General features: G+C 60.8%; 2 protein-coding genes across 7 annotated transcripts in view; one reads left to right on the top strand and one right to left on the bottom strand.

Moving 5' to 3' along the window:
- SLC19A1 (solute carrier family 19 member 1) overlaps positions 1-4,073 on the top strand; it is a 9,492-nt gene extending 5,419 nt beyond the window's left edge. The window contains exons 2-6 of one of the 2 annotated variants that reach the window (XM_026086509.1): positions 145-470; positions 1,954-2,698; positions 2,955-3,147; positions 3,271-3,412; positions 3,713-4,073. In XM_026086509.1, the coding sequence (XP_025942294.1) occupies positions 294-470; positions 1,954-2,698; positions 2,955-3,147; positions 3,271-3,412; positions 3,713-3,910 (1,455 nt within the window). In that variant the 5' untranslated portion in view covers positions 145-293 and the 3' untranslated portion in view covers positions 3,911-4,073. Of the gene's footprint in view, positions 1-144; positions 471-1,953; positions 2,699-2,954; positions 3,148-3,270; positions 3,413-3,675 lie in introns of both variants that reach the window. The other variant, XM_026086510.1, reaches the window with a different exon arrangement.
- Positions 4,074-4,487: 414 nt separating this feature from the next.
- The window catches only part of COL18A1 (collagen type XVIII alpha 1 chain), a 71,045-nt gene continuing 51,642 nt past the window's right edge, over positions 4,488-23,890 (bottom strand). For 4 of the 5 annotated variants that reach the window (XM_026086505.1, XM_026086507.1, XM_026086504.1 and 1 more), the window contains 40 exons: positions 22,286-22,369; positions 21,994-22,053; positions 20,463-20,601; positions 20,192-20,295; positions 20,024-20,050; positions 19,720-19,908; positions 19,507-19,533; positions 19,351-19,413; positions 19,155-19,241; positions 18,929-18,982; positions 18,655-18,804; positions 18,424-18,486; positions 18,194-18,238; positions 15,903-16,043; positions 15,722-15,793; positions 15,222-15,248; positions 14,939-14,983; positions 14,728-14,790; positions 14,156-14,191; positions 13,944-14,033; positions 13,608-13,637; positions 13,472-13,498; positions 12,678-12,740; positions 12,446-12,520; positions 12,182-12,217; positions 12,001-12,054; positions 11,487-11,561; positions 11,017-11,088; positions 10,400-10,442; positions 9,671-9,733; positions 9,256-9,299; positions 8,925-9,047; positions 8,601-8,745; positions 8,403-8,476; positions 8,106-8,234; positions 7,842-7,877; positions 7,407-7,712; positions 6,931-7,128; positions 6,559-6,674; positions 4,488-6,327 (listed from right to left, as the gene is read on the bottom strand). In XM_026086505.1, coding sequence (XP_025942290.1) covers positions 6,114-6,327; positions 6,559-6,674; positions 6,931-7,128; positions 7,407-7,712; positions 7,842-7,877; positions 8,106-8,234; positions 8,403-8,476; positions 8,601-8,745; positions 8,925-9,047; positions 9,256-9,299; positions 9,671-9,733; positions 10,400-10,442; positions 11,017-11,088; positions 11,487-11,561; positions 12,001-12,054; positions 12,182-12,217; positions 12,446-12,520; positions 12,678-12,740; positions 13,472-13,498; positions 13,608-13,637; positions 13,944-14,033; positions 14,156-14,191; positions 14,728-14,790; positions 14,939-14,983; positions 15,222-15,248; positions 15,722-15,793; positions 15,903-16,043; positions 18,194-18,238; positions 18,424-18,486; positions 18,655-18,804; positions 18,929-18,982; positions 19,155-19,241; positions 19,351-19,413; positions 19,507-19,533; positions 19,720-19,908; positions 20,024-20,050; positions 20,192-20,295; positions 20,463-20,601; positions 21,994-22,053; positions 22,286-22,369 — 3,489 coding nt within the window. In that variant the 3' untranslated portion in view covers positions 4,488-6,113. Of the gene's footprint in view, positions 6,328-6,558; positions 6,675-6,930; positions 7,129-7,406; positions 7,713-7,837; positions 7,878-8,105; positions 8,235-8,402; positions 8,477-8,600; positions 8,746-8,924; positions 9,048-9,255; positions 9,300-9,670; positions 9,734-10,399; positions 10,443-11,016; positions 11,089-11,486; positions 11,562-12,000; positions 12,055-12,181; positions 12,218-12,445; positions 12,521-12,677; positions 12,741-13,471; positions 13,499-13,607; positions 13,638-13,943; positions 14,034-14,155; positions 14,192-14,727; positions 14,791-14,938; positions 14,984-15,221; positions 15,249-15,721; positions 15,794-15,902; positions 16,044-18,193; positions 18,239-18,423; positions 18,487-18,654; positions 18,805-18,928; positions 18,983-19,154; positions 19,242-19,350; positions 19,414-19,506; positions 19,534-19,719; positions 19,909-20,023; positions 20,051-20,191; positions 20,296-20,462; positions 20,602-21,993; positions 22,054-22,285; positions 22,370-23,890 lie in introns of those variants that run through there. The other variant, XM_026086508.1, reaches the window with a different exon arrangement.

Below are 23,890 nucleotides of genomic sequence, written 5' to 3'. Positions count from 1 at the left end.
GGGCTGCTTTTTTTTTTTTTTTTTTTTGATCTCTGCATGAGCTCGCCGTTGCAAGAATGTCTCCTAGGGAGAAGGTAGTGGTATTTATTTGTGTTAGTATTCTGGAGGAATTTGGTCTCACGCCAAATGCGGCTTTCTCCCCAGAAACTGCAGCGCCGTCGCGGACGTCGATGTGTCGGCAAGTGCTTGCAGCCGGAGAGGAGCTGCCCGGCCCGGCAGAACCCGTCTATCTGACTGTCCTCTGGAGAAAGCTGCTGTCCCACTGAAGAGCTGCTCGGGCAGCTGGCAGCGCCATGTCCAAGAAGGATGAAGGCGCCAAGAAGGCTGTCGCGGAGGACGCGCCAGACCAGCACTGGAAGCTCCAGGTCTTCTACCTGTGCTTCTATGGGTTCATGACGCAGATCCGGCCTGGGGAAAGCTTCATCACCCCCTACCTGCTGGGGCCTGACAAGAACTTCACGGAGGTGGAGGTGAGCAGCCTGCATCCCCCTCACCTAGGGTTTTTGGCCAAGGTCTTCCTGCAGGCACCTAGCTCGTGGGCACCTTTGCCTGGAGCACCCCCCTCTAGGGCTGGGGAGGGCAGCAGCAATCCTTCCCATGCCCCAAATCTGCCCCGGCGTGGTGTGGGTGCAAAGGGACATGCCGGGGCGCAGAAGGGTGCAGGCGTGCCGTGTCCCAGACGTGGCAGATCATAGCACTGCCTTTTGGGATGGGGTGGGGTATTCCCGTGTGCACGGGGAGAGGGTGCCAGGACAGCGTGGTGCAAGCGGAGCCAACTGCCAGCGGCGCTTTCCCGCCCCTCTCRGCCGCAAGGTGGCCAGGTTAAACTCGGGTAACCCCGTCCTGGAAAAACAGTCCTCAGCTCACCTTTCTCCAGCGCCTGGTTTCCCCAGTGAGCAACCTGGACGGGGTCCAGTGAGCCCATGGGCTGGCCCTGCCATGCCCTCGCAGCCTGGCAGCCTGCCCCCATGCCCACGCCACCCGCTTCCCTCCTCGCCCCAGCCAAACTGGCCCTCTCTTCCCTGTGCCCGGGTTGCCCAAGCGGGTCACCTCAACCGTCCTGCTCCAGCAGAGCTGGCAAGACATCCCTTGGCAGCTTTCGCCCACGCTCAAGGCTCGCTGGCACAGCGCGGCGTGGCTGAACGCCTTGTGCCTTCCTGCCTCAGGTGCTAGCGGCCAGGCGGGTACCCTCCTCCCGCAGGGCTGGAAGCAGCCCCCTGGGTGCCGGCAACAGCTTTCGGGATGGGGGGGGTGGGCGCAATGGGCTGAAACGGGTTTAAAGTCTGGCTTGCTTTGCAAAAGGGTGCCTGGCCCAAACACCGCCTCGCGCTCCCTGCGGAGCTGGGGCTCTGCCTGACCCCGACCCACCTGGGTTTATGTTTAAGCCCAATAAATGTCGGGTTAGCAGTGCGAGGGTTGAGCTTTGGGGCTGGTTGCCGAGGCTCGGGGTGGAGGGGAAGGTGGTGGGAGCACAGCAGGGCAGCCTGCAGGGACAGGGTGAGAGCGGCGGGGTGGGGGGTGCTGCCTGGTGGGGATGGTGGGGAGTTTTCCCCAACGCTCCCGGCACGGTGCGCAGCGCTGCACATGCCGTGGCAGGGCCAGCGCAGCACTGGGCACCGACAGGGAAGGTTGTGCTGCTGGCGACAGCCGGGTAAAGCAAGGAGGGGGCTGCCTCTCTCCTCCCGCTGCCATCAAGAGCTGTTGGCCCCGGTCCCGGTGGCTTGCCGCGGCCGTGGGAACGCTGCATTCCCAGCGCGGGAGCCTGCTGGGGCTTAGCCGGGCCCCTGGCTGAGCACACGTCAGGCCAAATTCCTCCCCAAGGAGAGGCCGTGTTGGGGCAGCTGCGGCTGTCATGCTGCGGGCCAAAGGGCCCAGCTGGGTGCATCCAGCGGGGACGCAAGCCCACGGGCAGCAGCACATGCCAAGCTCTTAGGCTGTCTCCACACGTGGCAGGTGACCAACGCGATCACACCAGTGCTGACATACTCCTACACGGCCGTGCTGGTGCCCATCTTCCTGCTGACGGACTACCTGCGCTACAAGCCRGTGCTGCTGCTGCAGAGCCTGAGCCACATCTCCATCTGGCTGCTCCTCATTCTGGGCACCTCTGTCCTGGCCATGCAGCTCATGGAGTTCTTCTACGGCATCACTATGGCTGCCCGCATCGCCTACTCCTCCTACATCTTCTCCCTCGTCGCCCCATCTCGCTACCAGCGCATGGCCAGCTACTCCCGTTCCTCTGTTCTCATGGGTGTCTTTGCCAGCTCAGTGCTGGGGCAGCTCTGTGTCACCCTGGGCAATGTCCCCTTCCTCACGCTCAACTATGTCTCCCTAGGCTTCATGAGCTTCGGCCTCATCCTCACGCTCTTCCTGGAGCGGCCCAAGCGCAGTCTCTTCTTCAACCGGGCAGAGCCGGCTTGCAACGGGGCTGCACCTGCAGAACTAGACAAGATGGCCAAGGCGGGTGGTGAGGGGACATGGCGCTGGCGTGATGCAGTCCTGTGCCGCATGTTGCGGGAGGTGGGCACGGCGACCAAGCAGCCACAGCTCCGGCTCTGGTCCCTTTGGTGGGTCTTCAACTCAGCTGGCTACTACCTGATCCTGTACTACGTGCAGATCCTCTGGAATAAGATCTACCCTGCCAGAGAAGACCGCAGGGTGTACAACGGAGGGGTGGATGCCGCATCCACATTGCTGGGTATGCTCCCTCAGCCTCCCACAGCTCGATGGAAAGGGATCAGAGCACCCGCCCTGTCCTGCTCTGTCCCTTCCTGATGGCAGTCCTTGCAGTGCTTTTGTGGGGGCGGGGAGGGGGGGATGCAAGGTGGATTTGAGGTTGGGTAGGCAAGCATCACTAGCCTCATGGTTACTGCCAGGCTCGGGGACAGCAGAAAGGCAAAACACCATGTTTCTGTGGCAGGGGTGTCACTCATGGTGCCCCCGTCCTCCCTCAGGGGCCGTTGCCTCCTTCGCAGCCGGCTACATGAAGATCCGCTGGACGCTGTGGTCGGAGCTGGTGATTGGGGCTGTGACGGCCTTCCAGGCAGGGCTGCTCTTGCTCATGAACACCACCACCAATATCTGGCTGTGCTACGCTGCCTACGTGCTCTTCCGTGGCTCCTACCAGTTCCTGGTGCCCATCGCCATGTGAGTGGTGCCCCAGTCCTGCTCCTCAGGGGGTAGACAAGCCAAACCTATCTGCCTCCTGCTGCAGTGGCCGAGCTTGCAGTGCTGGAGGGGCTGAATTCACTGTCTTCCCTTTTTTCCCAGTTTCCGGATTGCTACCTCCCTTTCCAAAGAGCTCTGCGCCCTGGTTTTTGGGGTCAACACCTTCTTCGCCACTGTGCTGAAGACCATCATCACCATTATTGTGGCTGACAAGAGGGGCTTGGGCCTCTCTGTGCATCCTCAGGTAGGGATGGGAGGGGACATGGGCCAGAGCTCGGGGGGCACCAAGGACCGAGGTGGTCCCAGAAATAGCGTGGGGGGGGGAAAAAGGGTGAGAGGGAGCCAGATTGGGGTATGGTGTCTGGGACCGCTGCTCCTTGGGCGTGTCCAACGTTAGCAGGCTTGCGGGGATGCCACGTCCCGTGGTGGGAGGCAGGTAAAGTGGGCTTGCCACACGTGGGTGCCAGGGACTTGCTGTAGGCATCGCTCTCTGTCCCCACCTTGCAGTTTTACATGTACTTCGGTTACTTCACACTGCTGGCAGTGGCCTACCTGCTGGCAGCCGTCGGTGTGGGCATCCGGCACAGCCGCAACAAGCAGCCTGCAGAGCTGGCCTTCTCCAAGGAGCTGCACCAGCCTGCCGCGGATGTGCCAGCGAAGGAGAAGAGCCCGGAGGCAGGCACCGTGCAAGCCTGAGCGCCAGCCCTGCATCCCCACAGTGCCTGGACGGGCTTGGTGCTGAGGACAGCTACGCACTGTGCTGGCTCCCTTGGAGCAGCAGTGGGCCTGTGGCCCCATTGCTAGCCCAGCCCCACTCAGCAGCGGGGCGCAGAGTCCACGGCCGGTTCCTTGCCCTTCTGTGGGCACCTGCTGTCCCACGAAGTGGGTTGCAGCTCTCAATAAATGAGTATCACCACTCTGTGATGTGCTTCATCTCCCATCTGCCCAGCCCACCAGCAGCCCCAGCACTGTCCCATTGAGAAGATACCTAGTGGGATCTCCTTTCTGCCCCAGCTCCTCCATTTGGGCTGGGGAAGTGTCCCCATCCAGCACTCTTTTGGGGGTCTCCTAGGAGCTGGGCTGGCCTCTGAGCATGCAAATCTAACAGCCACCAACCTGCACTGGGGCTTGTTCCTTCGCTCCCTTTTTGAAGCCGGGGGGGCCCCCAAACACAACCAGAGCAGAGCCAGGATGCCCAAGGCAGTGTCACAGCCTAAACCAGAGCTACCTCCAGGTGCTGTATGAGGGAGACATTTGGGGTCTGTGGGTCTCCTGGCTGCTGGCTCCCCATCCTCCTGCTCAGCCACACAGAGCCACACTACAAGAGGATAACATTTCTTTATTCAGTGCCTTTAGAAAATGGTTTATAGGACACAACTGACAAAAAAAATATAAAGCTCCACAGGCTTTAAATTGCATTAATTACACAAAATACAGTAGATGGTAAGAAATAGAGGCCATGTGACTTGCACAGCTTTTATGGTAAGAATCTCCATACAATAATGAAAAGCTAGTTACAGATTTATCTTTTTTCTTTTTTTTTCTTTTTTTTTTTTTTTAGCACCTTGGATTTGTCCACACCAATTCAAACCAGCTTTGCTTCGCTTTGGCCTTAGAGCGCAACAAAGGTGGCACGGAGGGTGCTCGTGGTTTCTGGCCTAGGTACCACGCGGTCCACACGCACACACACACACACACACACGCACATGTGTGTAAACACATGCCGACGGCCAGCTGGGCGACCCCGTTCCCGCCCCTAGACAGCCAGGGTGTGTGTGGGGGGGGTCTGCCCTCCCCAGTGGCAGCCCCGGGAAATGGCCCCATCTCCCGTCCCATCACCCTGCCCCGTACCCCTGGCCTCTGAGCTGATATCACAGCGGGGAAACGCTGGGTTTTGGGCAGCAATCCCCCTCCCCAGCCTCCACAGGAGCCCAGGGAAGGGCGCCTGGACAGGGCCGCAGGGGTCCCAAGGGTGCGCGGAGAGGATGGGACGAGCCCACGCCGGGGCAGCAAGGCAGCGAGAGAGGGTGACCCGGAGGTGGGGATTTGGGGGCAGACGACGGGACCGCCAGGGCAATCCCCACAAAGGAAGCGCCGTGCCTGGTGAGGAAGGGCAGGTAGTGGGACGGGAGGCAAGGCCAAAGAGCCGTGGGGAGCAGTGCCGGCCAGGATGGACCTTACCTGGTTGGGTGGAGGCGGCTGGGTGCAGAGCGGAGGGGCAAGCACCCAAGAGCCCAGTCACTGCTGAGGGATGGTCTCTCGCTTGGGATAGGGATGCTGCACACAGGGCCAGTTGCTCTCCAGCCGACACCAAGGACATCTGGGGCGGGCGCTGTCCTCCCTTGGGTGGCCTGGAGGTACGCCAGGGCCCCAGCAGCATGGATTTGGGTCAGGACTCGGGCTCCCGGCGAGGACGGTGCCGGGCTAGGGGGGTCAGGGGGCCCCCCAGGCCTCTGCTTTCCAGGAGGACACACCACACAGCATCTCCAAAATCCTCCTGCGGAGCATCCCTCCCTGCTAGCCCCCACCAAGCCTCCCCACAAAGAGCATCCTAGCAGAGAGGAGGCCAAGGAAGAGGCGGTTGATGCACGTATACAGCTAAACTGGTTAAATATTAGGGGTTAGAAGAGAAGTGAAACTGCTGTGTCCAAAAGGAGGAGGAGGAGGAGGAGGAGGAGGAGTTGGCACGGGGCAGCCCGCCAGCCCACAGCGCCCCTGCCTCCGGGCCAGCTCACCCCACGCAGCCCGGGCGAGAGACATTGCGAGCCCCCCGGCAGGCCGGCACGAAAAACCAATGGCGAAACTCTTTGGCTTTAGGTCTGGAGGAGGAGAAAAMAAACAAACAAACAAACACCCTGCGGGGTGAGGGCAGGAGCGYAGCCAGGGAAGCCGGCTGGCCTGGCTCGGCCCTCCCTGGGAAGGTGTGCAGCGTCCCGAAAGCGGGGTTATTTTTTGGAGGCGGTCATGAAGCTGTTCTCGATGCACAGGACGACGAAGGCGTGCTGGCAGCTGCTGGCCGCCTGCTCCAGGAGCTTGCCCGAGCTCAACGAGGAGGCCTGGCCCACCGCGGCCCGCTCCTCCGTCCGCCACGTTTCGCAGTAGCTCTCGGTGAGGCGCCGGCCCTTGGCATCCGAGCCGTGCCACACGCTCTTCTGGGGCCTGAAACGCGGAGGGGTGCGCAGCTGCCRTGGCGGGCAATGCTCCCTGGAGGGTGGCAGGACCCTCCGGTGCTCACCGGACGGCAGCCGCGGTGCGACGCGGCGAATCCAACCCCTGCCCCTCTCGCATGTCCCTGCTGCTTTTCGTGGTGCAGCCACGGCCCTGTCCGGTGTGCCCGCACTGCCTAACCCCCCACCTGCCGCTGGGAGCCCCTGGGAACCCTGCACTCACCATGCCGAGTCCYGCAGGATGTCCCGGCCGTCGAAGGAGAGGATGCGCGCACCGGCCCGCATCGGGGCCTCGCTGCCCGCAAAGAGGGACTCCCAGTTATTGAAGAGCACTTCGTCCTGGCAGGGGCGTGAGGGGAGGCAAAAAAGCAGGTCAGCCCAGCCGCCATCCCTGCTCCCCACTGGAGCATGTCCCTGAGATGCTCACAGCCCCGAGGAGGTCAGTAGCATCTCTCCAAGGATGCAAGCTCAGGGAGAAGTCCTGCTGGCAGCTCTCCAAGTCCCCAGCTCGGTGCTGGCTCCCCGAAGCAGCGTGGACCGTCACGCGAGGTCATCCCAGCCAGCCCATGAGCGCTCCCCGGCTGAGGACACCTACCCGGAGGTTAACGATGGGCACCGTGCTGCGGTCAGCCCTGCGCACGATGCTGTATAGGTCCTGCAGGCGGGAGGAGAGGAAGGCCCGGAAAGTGCCCAGGAGGCCAACCTCGCGGGCTTGCTGGAAGCACTGGAAGTCGGCTCCTCGGATGCCACGCATGCTGCCGCTCAGCGGTGCGTTCAGGGCCACGAGGTGGAGCTGTCAAGGAGACACAGGCATGAGAACTGCAGTGGCCAGCCCATGCTGTTACTGCCAGCTGCACTTCCCGTGCCAGCTGACCCTCCAAGCCTGGGGAGGGTCAGCTGGGCACCACCAGGGCACCGCGAGGTGCTGCCTCCCCAGGCACCTTGCAGAGCATGGGGACCGGCGGGCCGAATGGGATGTGACAGCAACCAGGGAGCACTTGGCACATGAGGGACACGCCAGTCTCCCTGGCTGGCCACAGCGCACATCTCCACGGCCCGCTGGGAACTCACGGCAGGCTGGAAGTCCTGGTGAACATGGGTGGCTACGGGGGCTGGATCTGGCCGGCGGTTGATGTAGTAACTGTTCAGGAGCTCTTGCTGATGCTGGGCACCATGATGGAGCAGGGGCTGCTCAGGAAGGCGGTGCTGGTTGGCCACGATGTCGTCCCCTCGCCACGGTCGGGCGGTGGGCGGGGGGCTGTGGTTGCGGAGAGGGTGCAGGGGCCCACGGGGCTGGAAGGGGTGCTGGGACCCTGAAGGGACGGTGCCGCYGTGGGAGTAGTGGACACTGGGTGGCTTGTCATACACCTCGTTGTCCTGGGACAGGAGGGAGAGCCGAGCTCAGGGTTGGGGCTGCCCAGAGCCCTGCGTGGGAGCTGGGCCGTGGCRGCCGGCAGGGACACCCCTGCCTGTGCGCTGTCATTGCCAGCAGGATGGGGGACTCACCAGAGCAGAGCTGGAGATCAGGGTGTGCTCCTCAAGCTGGAAGAACAGGGCATGTTAAAGCAGAGCAGAGCAACCCCTCTCCTCTCGCTTATACCAAGAGGAAGGCAACTCAGCATCCCCCAACCGATGGTGCCAAGGTGCAGCAATTCCAGGTGCCCAGCAGCAGGGGTGCCATTGGGTCCCTCTGATGCTGGGTGACAACTGTAGGGCACGCAAACCCCAACACGGGTGCAGGCTAAGCAGCCATCCCCACCCAACACTCACCAGCACCCTGCGGAAACCGTTGCGCACGCGGACGTAGAGCTCCTGCCGGTCAGCAAGGAAGACGAGCCAGCCCTCGGGCAGCTCGTGAGCGGTGCTCAGCATGGCCTGGTACGTTGGCAGGGTGCGTAGCTGCAGGCACAGGGCAGGTGGGCGCTGAGGGCTCAGCCAGCAAGCCTGGAAGGGGAGGACAGCCGGGGCATGGCCCCTGCATCCCCCCTGGGCTCTGCACTGAGGGCAAACATGGGGGTGGGCAGGCAGAGGGATGACCCTCCCCTCCTCCCCACAGCCCCAACTCACCCCAGGAGATGTCCCGCTGGTACCTGGTGGTCCAGGGGGTCCTGGTGGGCCGGGAGGGCCAGGAATGCTGATAGCTAGGTGGAAGGGAAGGCTGAAATGAAGATGGTTGCCCCAGCTCGGTGCATGGGACAGGGAGAGGATGAACTAGGGATTGGGGGGCAGGAGGGGAGACGGGGCAACCTCTGGACAGGTACTCACTTTGTCTGTGTGGGCCTGGGAAGGAGGGAGGACCAGGGGGGCCAGGAGGGCCAGGAGGACCCTGTCGCCCTTCATATCCAATGCCAGGGGGTCCCTGTGGTCCTGGAGGCCCCGGTGGACCAACAATACTGTCCCCCTTGGGACCCTAGGGAGAATAAGAGAGCATCCTTGAGGCAAAACACACAGCCTGCCATCCCATCCCCCTGGAGATACCCCCCAGTCTTCCCCACCATCCCACTGCAAGCGCAGCCCTCCCCAGCCTACCCTCCACTGCTTGGAACATGGAGATACCCCCAATTCACCCTGTGCCCCTGGTGTACTCACCGGCAGGCCAGGGTAGCCCTGGGGACCCGGTGGGCCTGGCAGCGCGGAGACGCTGGAGCCATATAGCGCCGTCCCGCCTGGTTCGCCCTTCTCGCCCTTGAGGCCTGCCTCCCCTTTTTCACCCTATGGGACAGTGTGACATGAGCATGAGCCATCTGCGCCTCCAGTGCCCAGTGCACCCCAGCTGGGCTCCGGGCATATCCCCACACCACTCCAGCATGTCGCAGCCAGCCCACGGCAGCCAAGTGCACCAAGTCGCCCACCAAGGGGCTTTGGCCACCTCACTGCCCCCCAGGTGCTGCTTGCAGTAGCTCTGGGCAAAGGGGCTTACCCGCAAGTTGGCACTGAATCGGCTCAGGTCGTATGGGAACTGGCCTGTGGAGGGACAAGGAGAGGAGTCATGGTAGCCAGTGCTCGCTGCCACACTGCCATCGCCTCTCACTTGGGCTCCGGGCTGGGGAGCAGCCACGATGATGTGCTCTCCTCCCAGCCAGCAAAGCCACGAACAGGGTCAGGACCTGCTGCATGTGCTCTGCCCCATCATGAGGAGGATGCAGAAGGCAGAAAGCCACCGGGATGCCCAGCAAAGGGGCTGTGCTGCCTGGCCAGCCTCTCCCCACAGCACCCGAGAGCACGGCCCTCAGGAGGGCTTGGAGACAGGCCAGTGGGACACGTGTTGATGTGAGCATGAGATGCCTCCCATGCATCTTCACCTCTTCTCAGCCTACAGAGATGGAATTGCTCACCTGGGGGACCCGGAGCACCAACATCTCCTTTTTCTCCCTTTTGTCCTGGAAACTGGTGGAAACCTGTAAGAAATGCAAGCAGTGATGCTGTCTTAGAGCTGCAGTATCCCAGCCAAAGGGGAACGGCTCTTTTTAACAGAGGTAGCAAGAGCCAGKGTTCTGTTGGGGTTCACTCCTTTGCTTGTTTCAGGCAAAGAGCGTGGTTTTGAACAGTACAAGGAGCCCGGTCCCCTGTTACACAAGGTACATGACCCATTTCCCTGGAAAATATTGGGAGTCACCTGCTTAGAAAGCATTTCTGTTGCCTGGGAACACTAGCAAGAATGACAGTGGGGGCAGCAAGATGAGCCCAGACAGAACCTGAGGACTGCTGGTGAGATGGGGACACAGGAGCCAGCCCACACATGGGACACAGAAAAATCTCCCTAGGGTGCCTGCTGTCAAGGTAATTGGGCTTTTGACACAGCACTGAAATGACGGTGCTTTCCACTGCACAGGGGTGCTTTTGCAGATGGGTTGCAAGACTGAACCCCCTCGGTTCAGTCTTTCCCAGAAAGGTCAGGACACGTTTGCAAAAAGCATTGCATCATCCCAGTTTCCACCGGGCTTGCAGGTCTGAAGAGTCCTACAGACGCAGAGCCACTCTGTCTGGGGCCGCTTCCAATTCCCACCCTGCCTGAGGGTCCCCAAACTGCTCCATGGGGCTGGGACACAGACATCCCCCCTTACCAGGGAAGGCCGGCAGCGCAGGATGGCTGGTGTCACCGAAGGCCTGCAAATATGCAAGGAAGGCAGTTTTAAAGATGGCTGTCTCTCTGCAGGGGTCTCCTCCTTGAGAGAGCTTGCTCAGACTAGAGCTCACACCCTTCCCCGCCAGTGTGGGATGTGGCAGCCCTCACCAAACTGCCCATGTTCTGCCAAAGGGGCACGAGTGATCGCCAGTAGGACCCACCTAGTCTGGCGCCATCTGCTCTTATGCTTCAAATCCTCCAGGACACCCAAAGAGCTTTTGGGCAGATGACACATCATACACCGACCTCTGTGCTCCTCCCCACAGCCCCCAAGTGCTGTCCCATCACTCTTGCATCTCTCCCACTACCTGAGCAGCATGGGGAACAGCCCAGGGAGCCCGCTGGCACGATGCTGACAACAGCCCCACATCCCGGTCCCGGCAGAAACACTGCCAGTGGCATCCTTCCCCCTCTCTCTCTGTCCTCGGCACCCATGACACCAGGAGCACAGAGCCCATGGGCACCATGTGGTACCCTTGGCCAGGACAGTGGCATTGGGATGAGCCGGTCTCTGGCCTTATGCCCCTGAGAAGAGGTGACTGTGGTGCTACTTACATTGTTGTTGTCGTAGACTGCACTGCCGGGCAGCCCAGGAGGCCCTGGAGGGCCTGGGGGACCTGGGGGACCCTGTGGAAGGAGAAAACCTGTTGGGTTCTGGCAAATGGGACGGCGTGACAGCTCCCAGCAGGGAGGCCAGGGCCATGCCCTGCCCCAGAGGGGACACCCAGCAGTCACTGGGGTGCCCTGGGCGCAGTGGCTGCTCTCTAGGGTTGTAGATGTGACTATTCCTCCCCTGCCGCCTGCCCCCCCTCTCCCCCCTACCAGGAAGGCAATGCAACAGGCAGGATTGAGCGCTGTCTCCCTCTGTAGTCCTGGGGAGATGGGTCTTTCTGCTGCCGCTGGGCACAATTTTGCCCTTCCCTGAAGGGATTCAGGCCCCAAGCAAGCCCCTTGGTCCCCTTTCCTCCCTCCCTCGTGTCCTCACCCATGGGGCCAGCAGCTCTCCGGCTGCAGCACCCACTCACCCGCGGGCCTGGCATGCCGCTGACGTTGGCGGGATCGCCCTTCTCRCCCTTCAGCCCGTTCATGCCTGGACGCCCCTGTGGAGCACAAACAAGCCTCATCCCCATCTCCACACCAGCCCCAGCGCTGGAGGAAGGGTGATGCCACAGCATGGACATGAAGCAAAAGCAGCTGAAACGCCTGCCGGTGCTGAGCATCTCTGTTCATCCCGGGGAAGGCCAGCATCCCACCAGCACCCCACCTCTTGGGATGCGGGGCATGAGGGATGCTCCCCTCCTGGCATCTGGGTAGCTCCAAGCTTGCGCCTCTCTGGTATCACTTCCGAGACCCCCCTCAGAGCCCTGCCCCAAAATGCGTCTGGCATAGTTTCAACATAAAAGGGAGAAGGTTTGGGGGTTAGGCAGGTGAGAGATGGGCAAACGGGAGGGCAGCTCTGGCCGGGACAAAGGAGGAGACCGGGAGCTCGAGGCAGATGTGCCTGACAGGGATGGACAACAAACCATGAGCGGTTCTTACAGGTCTGCCCGGAAAGCCGATTTCTCCCTTCTGTCCAGACCGTCCGTGGGGGCCCTGGAAGGGAAAGAAGATGGGGACACAAGAAGCATCCTGCCCTCCCTGATTTCTCCCTAACTCTGTCCCCCAGGAAAAGCCTTTTCCCTCTGGTGGAACTACAAGGATAACGGAGTCTCTGACTTACAGAAGGACCCACCGGTCCCCGCGGCCCTGGCTCCCCCTGCAGACAGAGAACAGGAAAATATCATTATCGTCTGGAAAATGAGGCAGCCCTCTTTACAATCAGCAATGACTGGGAGCCCAGTGTTCCTGGTGCAAAAACATGCTGCCATGCACAGCACCGGGCTCAGTGCTCCCCACATTCCTCTTCCGGTGGGGCTTTTGGGCCAGGAAGCCGTGGGCATGGTGCACCCAGGGACATGCCAACCCTTCCCACAAGTGCACCCACCTTTTCTCCTTTCACATTAGCAGCTATGATGGTCCCGTCCGGACTAATGATGACACCAGGCTCTCCCTTCTCACCCTGGGAGAAAGCAGGAAGCAAAAGAGGAATTGGATGGAGAACGTGCTCTCTCTTGGTGCTGCAGGTTTGGCATCACTGCCTGGACCTGGGAGCCAGGAAAGATAGAGGAATGGGACCACAGCCACCCCACAGAGCTGAAGTGGCCAGGAGCAGTTACCTTCAGCCCTGGGGAGCCCTGGAAGCCAGGCGACCCCTGGTCTCCTTTTGGTCCCATGGGGCCCTGCATGGAGAATTGCAGAGTCCCGTGTCAGCCCCACCAGCAAAAGCAGACCCCGACCCCGCATTGGTTGCCTCTCCCCCTTCCATTTCCACTGCTAGCCCTGTGGCTCCCCAGAACCAGATGCATCCTTCCCACCAGCACTGGAGGCCGGGGCTCAGCCACACAGGTCCCAGAGACGTCTCACCCAGCAGCCCAAATCATGCACCAAAACGTACCAGTGCCATACAAAGGCAAAGGCTGGCTCCCTCTTGCAAGAGCATGCAGGAAAATAGAGGGCACCAGATGGGCACTGCAAAGCTAAAAGGCTTCAGCAGCCCCTCTGTAGCAGAATTTTAACTGATGTCAGGCCACAAAATGTGGGACAGTAACCGGGCACTTTAAATGAAAAATGCCTGTACCTCTCTTCCCAGCAAGGAAGGCTAGACAGGCTCATGCCAACCATCAGTGCCTCATAACATCTTCAAGCTCACATGAATTTTAGCATTAAGCTTCTTTACATGCTGTTAATTTAATTCTGGCAAGCATTCATCTGCTCTATTCCCCAATAGATGATTTGGCTGGATGCTTTTCAAATAAGTCCTTCGGATACTTTTATTTTCTCTGGTTCCTCGAACTCTCCTAGCTTGTGCCTGGTACCCAAAGCTCCCCTGTGCTACACACCTCACTGCACAGCACCTGGCTCCCTCCTGGCCACCCTTGCAGCCCCCACAAAAGCCAAGCCGCTGACTTACCGGGAAGCCGGCATGGCCCGGTCTGCCCTGCAGGAAGGAGCAAAGACACTCATAAGAATGAACCACGTCTTTTCAAGAAATGGGATGCACTCCAAGCATAGCCAAAGGTGCACATGGGCAGGGGTAAGGTACTTACTTCCGGACCTGGAAAAGCTGCCAAAGACTTCTGGAAAAACAGACAAAATGGGGCTTCAAACCCAATCTGTGCTCTGTCCCCCAGCCTGGAGCACAGGCAGAGCTACTGGAGAGATCCCCCTCAGGGTTTTGCTGATCTTTACTCAGGATGAATGCTGGCTTGCAACCCGCCGACACAATTTTAGCTCCCATCACATGGCAACTGTTGAGTCCCAGCCGACACAAGTTGGCTGTGATCAAAATTTTATTTGGGGGACCCAGCCCTCCCCAGTTCAGAAGCGAGCATGCCGTTTCTTAGCCAGGCCAAGGGAGCTCTGAGGAGGGAGCTATCACTTACATCTTCATTTGAGATGTAGATGACCTGTCCTGGTGGGCCAGGTAAACCAGGGGGGCCAGGCAATCCAACACCATCTTGGCCTCGCTCGCCCTGGAAGATGCAAGAGTTCAGCCCCTGTGTTGTCCACCAACAGTAAGCCCAGGGCTGGCTTCGTCCACATCCCACATCCACTGGAGGGGAAGCATCCCTGCATGTACTGAGCCAGCACTTACCTTCTCGCCAGGGCTGCCTCTGTCACCTTTGGGTCCCTGGAAGAAGAAGCACATGTGGGGGAGCTTCCATAAGGGTTTGGAGCAAGCATAGCTAAACCCAGCATCGTCCAGGTGAAAACTGGCAGGAATGGAGACTGCTTCTGCCTAAAGCCTAGTAAAAGCTTTTCAGGCGATCCCCTGCCTGCCAGGTTCAGGCTGCAGCAGGATGAACCAGTGTGAACCAAAGGGACATGTCCAGACCCCTCAGGGGATGCATTTGGATTGCCTTGGAGGGGGTGGGCAGAGCTTTCAGTAGTGCCTGCCTGCTGAAGGCACAAGGAACTGGCTGTGAGCAAGGCAACATGCTAATGGGGTCAGGACCGCAGACAACACGGACCCCCCCTAGCACACAGASAGCCAAGCCCCAGAGCAGGGGAAGAGCTGAACATGCAGGGGCATTTCAGCTGCTGAGAGCAGAGCTGGTGGAAATAACCCCACAGTGTGCAAAGAGGCCCTGCCTGGGAGCTAGGAGCGGGGCTTTCAGGAAGCGAGGATGCTGAGAACGTGTGTTGGGATGAGGAGGATGCTCCTACCTGTGGTCCAGGGAAGCCCTCCAGGCCGGGGCGGCCATCCACACCAGGCATGCCTGGGTCCCCCTGTAAAATGCAGAGGGGCAGACTGAGATGCAGTACAGGGCATCCCCAGGAGCCCAGGGTCCATGAGACTGGRGGTCCTGCTCAGTCCTTGGCAGATCCCAGAGGGTTGCACACAGCCTCCCAGTGGTACTGGAGAAACCGATCCTACCTTCAGTCCTGGCAAGCCAGGCTGCCCAGGGCTGCCAGCATCTCCCTGCAAGGGAAAGCAGTGTTAGAGAACAGGGGCATGGATTGCCACAGTGTGCACATCACCTGGCCCCCCAGCGCTGCTCCCCCACGCTCCCTGTGGGCCAACCCTGCCCTCACACCCAAGGGAAGGATATCTCAGGAACGCAGCGGGAGAGGAAATGGCCCTGGGAGCATAAAAACCAGCTTTGGAGGCTGGCTCTGCAATGGCACAGTGCTAGGAAGGCATTTGAATGGCTCCTAACCTTGATTCCCGGCAGTCCTGGCAGCCCCTATGAACGAGAAGGACAACATGGCCGTGAGTGCAGAGTAACTGCCTGAGGTGCCCGGAGCCGAGCACATCCCTCACAAGGACCCCAATCCCACCAGGCTCTTTAGAGCTCCTTACTGCTGCCAGCACACTGAAGCATCCGGGGATGCCACCAGCACGGAGGGGGGGGTCTCCATGCCCACCCACCCACCTGCCCCATGGAGACGTGGTGACACCCTCCTCTCGTCCCCCCCACTTCCTTAAGCCAGGGCAGAGGAGTTACGCCCAGACACCAGTCACCAGGGACTGAGGAGGTAGAAAAAGGCCCTTCATGTGGCTGCGCTGTCCAAGACAGGGGCACAGCACTTGGTTTCTCCTGCTCGTGGTCCCTCCCAGGCACTATGTCAGCTGGGATACCCATGGGTTTGGGACCCTCTAACCTCTGCACTGGCTCTTCTAGGGAGGAGGCGAGGGAAGGGGCAAGAGAGGAGCTACCTGTGGTCCTTCGGGCCCGCGTGGTCCAGTGGAGCCAGCTGCGAATGGCAGCCCTGAGCCCTCCATGTCGCCCTAGGAAAGGAGAACAGGCTTAGCCACATCTGCACCTACTCTTCCCACCTCGCGCCACGACCCTCCCCTCTCAGCCTGCTGCAGATGAAAGGCCACGCTTGGCACTTACAAATCCAGCTTCATACCCCGGCCCTGGTGGTCCAGGAGGGCCTGGGGGACCTGGCTGCCCTCGAGGTCCGACGGGTCCGGGAAGGCCAGCTAACCCCATTTCTCCCGGAGCTCCTGCTGGTCCTGTTTCTCCTTTGCTGCCCTGAAAGGAGGAAAGAACAAAAGGAAATGCATGGGACAAGGTGCCATGGCCCATGCTCAGAGCCTGCAGAGACATTCCCGCACCAGGAGTATGCCTAGCCAGAGGGAAAGGGTGCAGAGCAAAGATCCTTCTCAGCGCAAATCAAATGCCCAAGCTATGTCCGGGCCAGACAGAGAAGCAAAGGGGCCCGTGGACCCAAACCACCCCTCAGGGCAAGGTCTGGATGCTCCCCTAGATGGCACTTCTCCAGGGCAAAAGGGCTTTGTGGGAAGGGGTAGGGCACAGCTCCAGCTTCCCACGTGCTGGCACTTCAGACAGTGTCCTGACAGCCCGGGCATTGCCCCTGTCCTGCATGCCCTGGCTGTTCTCACATGGTCCCTGGGTCCCTGCCTATTCCTTCCTTTGCAATGTGCAAGGTGGCCACCAGAGGCTAGTCTAAAATCAAAAAAGCAGCTTTTTGCAGTTCCTGTGCAAACCTCGCAGAGCAAGCGGACTGTGAGATCTGCCTGCAAAAAAGGCAAGGAGGCAGCAAGAGCCAAGGTCGGACACCCTGCCAGCTGTAATTGCCCCATCCCCAGAAGGGAGGCAGCAGGATGCAGAGCCACTTTGGGTGCTGTCTCGCCTTCTCCCTGAGAGCTCATGGGTGAGCGGCACATCACCATCTGGCTCCATGCAGGCGGCAAGGACACACTGGTAACAGTTAAGCACATGGCAGGCGTGGGCTGTTAAGCCAGGCCAGCAATCAGCATTACAAGGTCAGCTCATCAAGCACTTCGCCTTGATGCAGGGAGCTGAAGACGGGGCTCTGCAAACCCAGAAGCAGAGAGGCGCGACAGCACWGCACCAAGGGGAGGACTCGCATGCACCCCTTCGTTTCACTGCTGGTTTCTAAATCATGTGAACCAGCACAATCGGTCCTCACACCCACCTCCACCCGATCAATCCGCTTGCTGGGGGACGGCAACGCCAGCGAGCTCACGGCATTAAGAAACATTCATTAGCAAGGCTCTTGGCACTAAATGGCTGCGCTCTGCTTGGGCAGCGACACAGGAGCTGTAAGGGTGCAGACATGCTAGCTGTGCAAGATGCAGGACCCTTGGGTGGCACRGGGGACACGGTCGCCCTCAAGAGAGGGGAGGGCAAGCATGCATGTCTCAGCCATGCCACCTGCACGGGGGCAGCAAGCCTTTACCTCGACCCTCGCCTCTCCCAGAGGCCGGGATGTGGAGCGGAAAGAAAGAAGCTCTAACAGGTAGGAAGGGAGAGGAGGCAGTTTGCTCTGGTTAGACAGGAGAAGAGGGAGTGRAGACAGAGAGAAGAGTGACGCGCAGAAGACGGACCGTTTCCAAGCAGGCTACAGGCACCCACCAGGTCACCCGTGGGCCACGTTTTCACACAGAACAACGTCACCATGGCCATCCCCGTTACAACCATCCCTCTGCAGGCAATTCGCTCTGCCCCACATGCCCTCCTCCCAACCCGAAGAGCTCCTCAGCTCCTGTGTGCCCCAGGAGCAAGCAGGCACCTCTTCCTCATTGAATTTGGCACCCCTTTAAACCAAAAAGAATGGGCAAAAGTGGCCAAGGATGGTCCGTGGCTGTTTTAAGGAGGCAAAATACTTGCTCTACGCACAAGTGTTTTCAGTTTTCATCCACCAGCCATGGATTCCTACTGCTAGCGTGACCCAAGCAGGTACTTGAAAGCATGCCCTGCTCCACTAGGTCTCTTTTCTCTCCTTCTGTGCCCCAAAAGCCCCGCAGGGAGTCCTCTTTTGGGGATTATACCACAATGCTCGGCTTTCCCAGCTGCTTTCCAATTGGGTAGCGCCCTAGGCAAAGCAAAACGAACGCTGCGGGAGGAGCATGGCTAGAGGAGCCCTGGTAGCCACACTCAGAGAGGGTTCAAAGTGTCACGGCCCTGCAGCCTCTTTCCAGGCAGCAGAGGTGCCTTTTGCAGGGCTGGGCGGCGCGTGCAAAAGCCGAGCCCTTTCTGGGAGTGAGGGGAAGCCACAGCGCTGCTCTGCTCCAAGAGAAACCCAAATGCAAGCGGACCCGTCTCCGTCCTGATGCTTCCAGAGCRGCGTCCCTGCCTCTAAGAAAAAAGGGCTGTGTTGCAAATGGGAAGCCCCCCACAAGCCCTGGGTACTGTACCTTGGGTCCAGGTGCTCCAGGGAGGCCGAGGTCCCCCACGTCACCCTGGGGAGGAGGAGGAGAAGGGAAAAGAAGGCATGAAGAGGCTGCCCTGCTCCAGGAACAGCTCAGCTCAGCCCAGTGCCTGGAGACGTGCCGGGGTGACAGAGCAGTAGGTGGCTGGGGTGCCAGCCACCCCATGGGGTGAGCGGAGACGTGCTGCTGGCAGCTCAGGGATAGGGGACACTCACCCGCTCTCCTTTGGGCCCCRGCTGCCCAGCCATCCCGTCTTTCCCAGGAGGACCTGGAGGACCCTGGAAGAGGGACCGGCTTCAGTGTGGCGAAAAGTTATGGCGCCGTTTCTCCTTAACCCCATGCTGCCCGTGGGCACAGGGCCCCTGGTTGCTCTGGGGAAGCGTTACAGCCCCACTGCCGCGGGGTGGCCCTAGGGATGGGTCCCCTTGGCTGCCCAGCACACCTACCGCTGGCCCCGGGGGCCCAGGGTTCCCGTCTCGGCCTGGCAGCCCCGGCRGTCCTGGCAGGTCTGTGAGGTTCATGCCGAATCGCCCCGGCTCCCCCGGCAAGCCGGGCACGCCTGGAGGCCCCGGGGGCCCAGGCGGCCCGCGCGGGCCCTGCAAAACAAGAAGGTGTTGATGGCCGAGGGCGTCCCTGGCTTCTTGCCGGTGGGACGGGGGTCCCGCGCCCCGGGACTGCCCCGTGATGAGCCACAGCGTGGCCRCGAGCACAGGCACTCACCCGCAGGCTGTCCAGGTCACTGCCGAACCCAGAGCCCTCCATGTCGATGAACGTCTGGGAAGGAAGCCCAAGGGGGAAACGTCGGGGCCGGGCYGGGGATCCGGGCAGCACGGGGATGCCACCCCACGCCACTGCCCGCCAGGGCCACTGCCGGCGGCGTCCAGCTCCTCCCGCCTCCCGTTTCCCCACGCCACGCTCCCCAAGCCACCGCTGTCCCCCCACCTACCAGCTTGTCACGTTGGAAGGAGGGGCCCGGCGGTCCGGGGGGGCCCGGCGGTCCGGGGGGGCCCCTGGGGCCCGTGCCGGGATCGCCCTGGCACAGAGGAGAGAGCGGGGAGTTGGCGACCGCCGGCCCGGCTGCCGGGTCTGGCGAGACACCGGGGTGGTGGTGGGGGCACGCTGCCGTCCGTGCCAGCACTCACCTTCTCGCCCTTCAGCCCGGGCTCCCCTGGCGTCCCGGGGAATCCCTGGGGCCCCGTGTCACCCTGCAAAGGGAAGCACAGAGGCAGGCGTCAGCCGGGGGGGGGGCGATCGCCACCCCCAGCCCCGCCGGGCTCCCGCCCGCCCTGCGCACTTACAGGTTTGCCGTCTTCACCGGGATCGCCCTAGGGACAGCAGAGAGGAGGGAAAATTAACACACGGGGATGCAGCAGGAGAGGAGGAGGAGGAGGAGGAGGAGGAGGAGGAGGAGGAGAGGAGGAAAGGAGGAGGAGGAGGGCAGCCCCCCCGCCCCTCCATCGCCCCGCTGCCCCGGATGGGGATCCGCGTTGCGGCATGGCAGCTTTACTCACAGGCTCGCCGTCTCTGCCGGGGGCTCCGTCTTTCCCAGGCGGCCCTGGTGGGCCGGCAGGCCCCGGCGGCCCAGTGACCTGCTCCGCAACGGAGCCATCGGGGCGCTGCACGACAGTCCCAGGGGGGCCGGGGTCGCCCGGTTCGCCTTTCTGGCCCTTGGAGCCGGGGTAGCCAAATCCTGCGCTGCCCTGGAGAYGGAAGGGGAAGGCGTCCTCCTGCGCCCGGCTGCGTGGCGGCACGGCCCCCGTGCGCCCCACGTTTGGCGGGTGGCCCCGAATGACCCCCCCACCCCCCAGTGCTCACCTTGATGCCCACGTCACCTTTTTCTCCCTGCAGGACAGAGAGGGTGATGGACAGATGTCAAATGGAGACGCGTCACCGGGACGCTTGAGCCCCCGGGGCTGCCGGGAGAGGCAGCCGCGCCGGGCACAGCCGAGCACCCTGGAGCCACACGCCCCCTCTCTCACCAACCTTTTCACCTTTGGCGCTGCCTGTCCCCAAGACGCCGCCAGTCCCCAAGTCCCCTTTGGGGCCGCGTTCACCCTTCTCCCCCCTTTCCTCTTTGGGGCCAGTGCCTGCCGGAAGGGAGAAGGGACGCTGTCACGCACGGGGAAGATGGGGCTGTGCCAGGTGGCCCTGCAGCGGGGGACACCCACCCTTTCATCGTCACCGCCGCCGCCAGGGTCCTCCCAGGACCGGCCGGCACAGCAGGGGAAAACTACCCGGACGGGGCCTGCRTTACCTCCCGCGGACACCAGCAGCGTCTCCTCCACTCCGGCGCGCTCTGCCTGCGTCGGGGAGCCCGCGCTGATCCTCGGCACGCTGCCCTCAGCCACAGGGGGAGAAGTGACGGGGACGGCATCTGCCAGACCCGGGACGCCCTGCACCGGCAACGGGGGAAGCGGGAGAGCGCGTGAGAGCAGAGCTGCCAGCCCAAGAGACACGGGACGGATCCCAGCCCGCGGCAGCAGAGGTGCAGAGCATAGGCATGGCCCCGCTTCAGGGACTGACGGCCTTGGAGGGGCCTTGGACGATGACAGATCTCCAAGATAACTATCCTAACCTGGCACAAAATGTGCCAGTAACAAAAAGCACCCACAGCCTTCTCCTAAGAGTTAACTGCTCTAGCCGTTCGACTCTGCACTTGGCCTCGGGCTGAATTGGCCCACCTTCACCTTCAAGACTGCAGCCCAGCGGGTGCTCAGCTGAAAAGAGTCTGTTGGGAAGATTTTACAGCCAGCGCTTCCTCTCCCTGGATTTCTCTGCACCCTTCTCAAAACGCAGGCAYGAGGACCCGATAGGGAGCTCTAGGACCGCAGCTCTGGGGCTAGGGAGGGAACACAGCCCTCATCTTCCCAAAAATCTTTGTCCCTAGACCCACGTCAGCGAAAGTCACAGTTAGAGGTGACAGGGACTGCCTAGCCAGGGGCACAGCAGACTGCAAAGGGTGCAAGCTGCCCTGAACTGCACGCAGAGCTCAGGCAACTCAAGGTGCAAATCTGCCCCGATGCACCCATCGCGAATCACCTCTGGGCTAGCCACTTCCCTACGTGGACAGCGACAACTCTGCTGCTGCCCGGCCATGACGGCAGGCGTGAGCAACCAGCGGGGTCAGCCCCAGGACCGTGACACCGGCAAGATGCAGCCCAGGCCTCAAGCAAACGCACCCAGGCAAAGACTGCCAAGCTGGGAGGGTGGCGTGCAAACAGCGGACAGTCTCCTGAAAGCCGTGGCGCGGCCACCCCATGAGCCTGTCCCTCTGTGGGACACAGCGTCCCTTGCAAATCCCCCCCCCCCGCCCCGCCCCGAGCCGCAGTTCCAAACCACGACGGCCCAGCTTGCTCTCTCATCCTCAAACACCATTGCCTTGGCAGCCGGACACTGTTTAGATTGGGATCTGCGCTCCTGATGTGCAAGCACCACATTTCCAGGCCCTAATGCACTGCTGGGAAAAGGGAGGCTTAGCAATTCCCTCCGTACACCCGGGAGCAGGAGGCAATCCAGATTCGGCAACCGAAATGGGAACATGCCCACGGGATACCAGATGATCTGGCGACAAACCACCTCCCTGCAAAGGTCTAACAGAGCCATCCACTTGCAACATCGCTGGCAAAGGAGAGCTTTACCCATGGGGTAAACTCACTGCCTGCCATGTGTGGGCAGGCCTGGCGGGGTGTCCCCAGTAGCTGCACATCTGGAGGGGTTGAGGACCCAGCTGGATGCACCAACCAACGTCCCACAGCTAAAGGCAACGTCCTCAGGTACCAACTCACCCTGTCTTTTCCCAAGGGATGGTGTCCATCCTCTGCTCCGCTGCCAAAATCGCCGGATACCTACGTTTGTCCAGGAAGAAACAGAAAGGGTCAGCGCACCACACATCCAGCCAGTGCCACAGAGTCGGGGTCAACCAGTGGGACGTCAGGTCCTCTCCTCCCACAGAGGAAACTCAGCTCCCAGCAACATTTAGAAGGTGGATTAGATTGTCATTCAACACAGGAATGAGAAAATCACCTCCCATGACCCGGAGTGCACACTGACCAGGGCTGGCAACCGCCCGGTGCTCACCTCTTCAGCGTCATCCTCCTCTTCCTCACACTGGTGCTCGGCTGCCCGGGGATCCCCTTTCAGCTTCAAGTCGGCAATCACCCCCTGGGACAAAGCACACCCAGGAGGGTCACGGATACAGCCCCTCAACAGATGCGGGCCACAACTCCGCTGTTTCCGGCCACTCTGCAGCGTGACCTGTGCCGTGTCCCCCAAAGCCAACATTGCCCTCCTGGCTCTATTACCACATCCCTGCGGGCTGCACATAAGAAAATGGACTTGGATTAAGCAGCCAGCTCCTAACGTGGGTTTCCCCCCCCTCCCAATTTAAGAAGCCAGCTTGCAATCCAGCATAGCATGCAATGCAGGTACAGAGGGAATGGATGAAACCCTCTCACACCCAGATCCAGCCTGCCACATGCCTTGCATTGCATAACCACTTGACTGTCCAAAGGTTTGTTCACCTGGCTCGGAAAACACTTCCCCTCCAAGCAAGGACCCATCTCCTGCTCAGCCCTCGCCAGCCAGCTCCCCAGGTCCAGCTATGGGGCTGGTGGCAGAGCTTGACTCTCCAGTGTGGAGCGCAATCCATGAGAAAAATTCCTCTGCCTCCTCCAAAACCGGGCAGGCCGAGCAGAGGTCACAGCCAGGATCAAGACAGCCAGACAGAAACATTTTTGCAGGAAATTTTTGGACATGGTCCTCATTTCTCCTTCTCCAGGGCACAGGGAAAAACACTTCCTCGCTACCTCACTGCTCCAAAGAAAGGGCTGCTGGCCAGCCCCGCGGTCCAGTGCAGCCCTGATTTTGTATTTCTTAGGCTAATCCACACTTCCTTACCATTTATTTTGGGTTTTACAGTCCAACCACTCATTTATACAATGCAGATTCTTTATACAAAGCAATTCAAATTCTTTCGTAAAAAAGCTGCTTCTGGAAAATCACTCTGCCCCATAGCCGAGCTATCGAAGCCGATGTGGAGAGGAGTGTCCCCTCTTGGCATGCCTCAGGCAGTTCCCAACAACAGCCAAACCTGGCACCAGCAAAGTAGCAGCAACGCCACTCCTGCCCTTCCTAAGGGCTTCAGGTCCAGCAAGGTCTTCACCTCATGCTGAAAGCAAAGTGCACTATAAGCGCCTCTTCCCTCTGGGAAGAAACCCCTGATGGACCATGTGATGCTTGCTGCTACCCCTGGCCCGCAGAATGGCAGCAGGGCAGGCTTGGCAATGGCGAGCCGCGACAACCTCCATGTCTCTGCTCTGAGGATCACGAGCGATCCGCCGAGCGATCTGCAAGGCTGCTTACCCGTGACAGAGGTGCAAAGGCTGTCCCGCCAGGGGAATGACTCACATCCCCGTGGCAGCCGGACAGTGTTCCCAGGCAGCGGAGACAAAGCCTCTCCCGAAATGCAAGAACCCCAAGAGCTTTTCTGTGTGCAACCAAAATTTCATCTCTAATTCCCCCTCTGCCCTCAAGGAGAACTCAGCTAAACCATCTTGACTATAGAGGGAACATTTAACAGCTCTCCAGGAGCAAAGGACATCCGGGAACATGAGAGGTGAGCAGAAACAAGGGACTGTCGATGAACCCTGGAGCACTTGAGTCAGCTCGATGAGCAGGGTAGGG

This window comes from Apteryx rowi, unplaced genomic scaffold, assembly GCF_003343035.1.
Source record: "Apteryx rowi isolate R43461 unplaced genomic scaffold, aptRow1 scaffold_699, whole genome shotgun sequence".
Taxonomy (NCBI): domain Eukaryota; kingdom Metazoa; phylum Chordata; class Aves; order Apterygiformes; family Apterygidae; genus Apteryx; species Apteryx rowi.
This window is presented reverse-complemented; position numbering and strand designations above follow the sequence as displayed.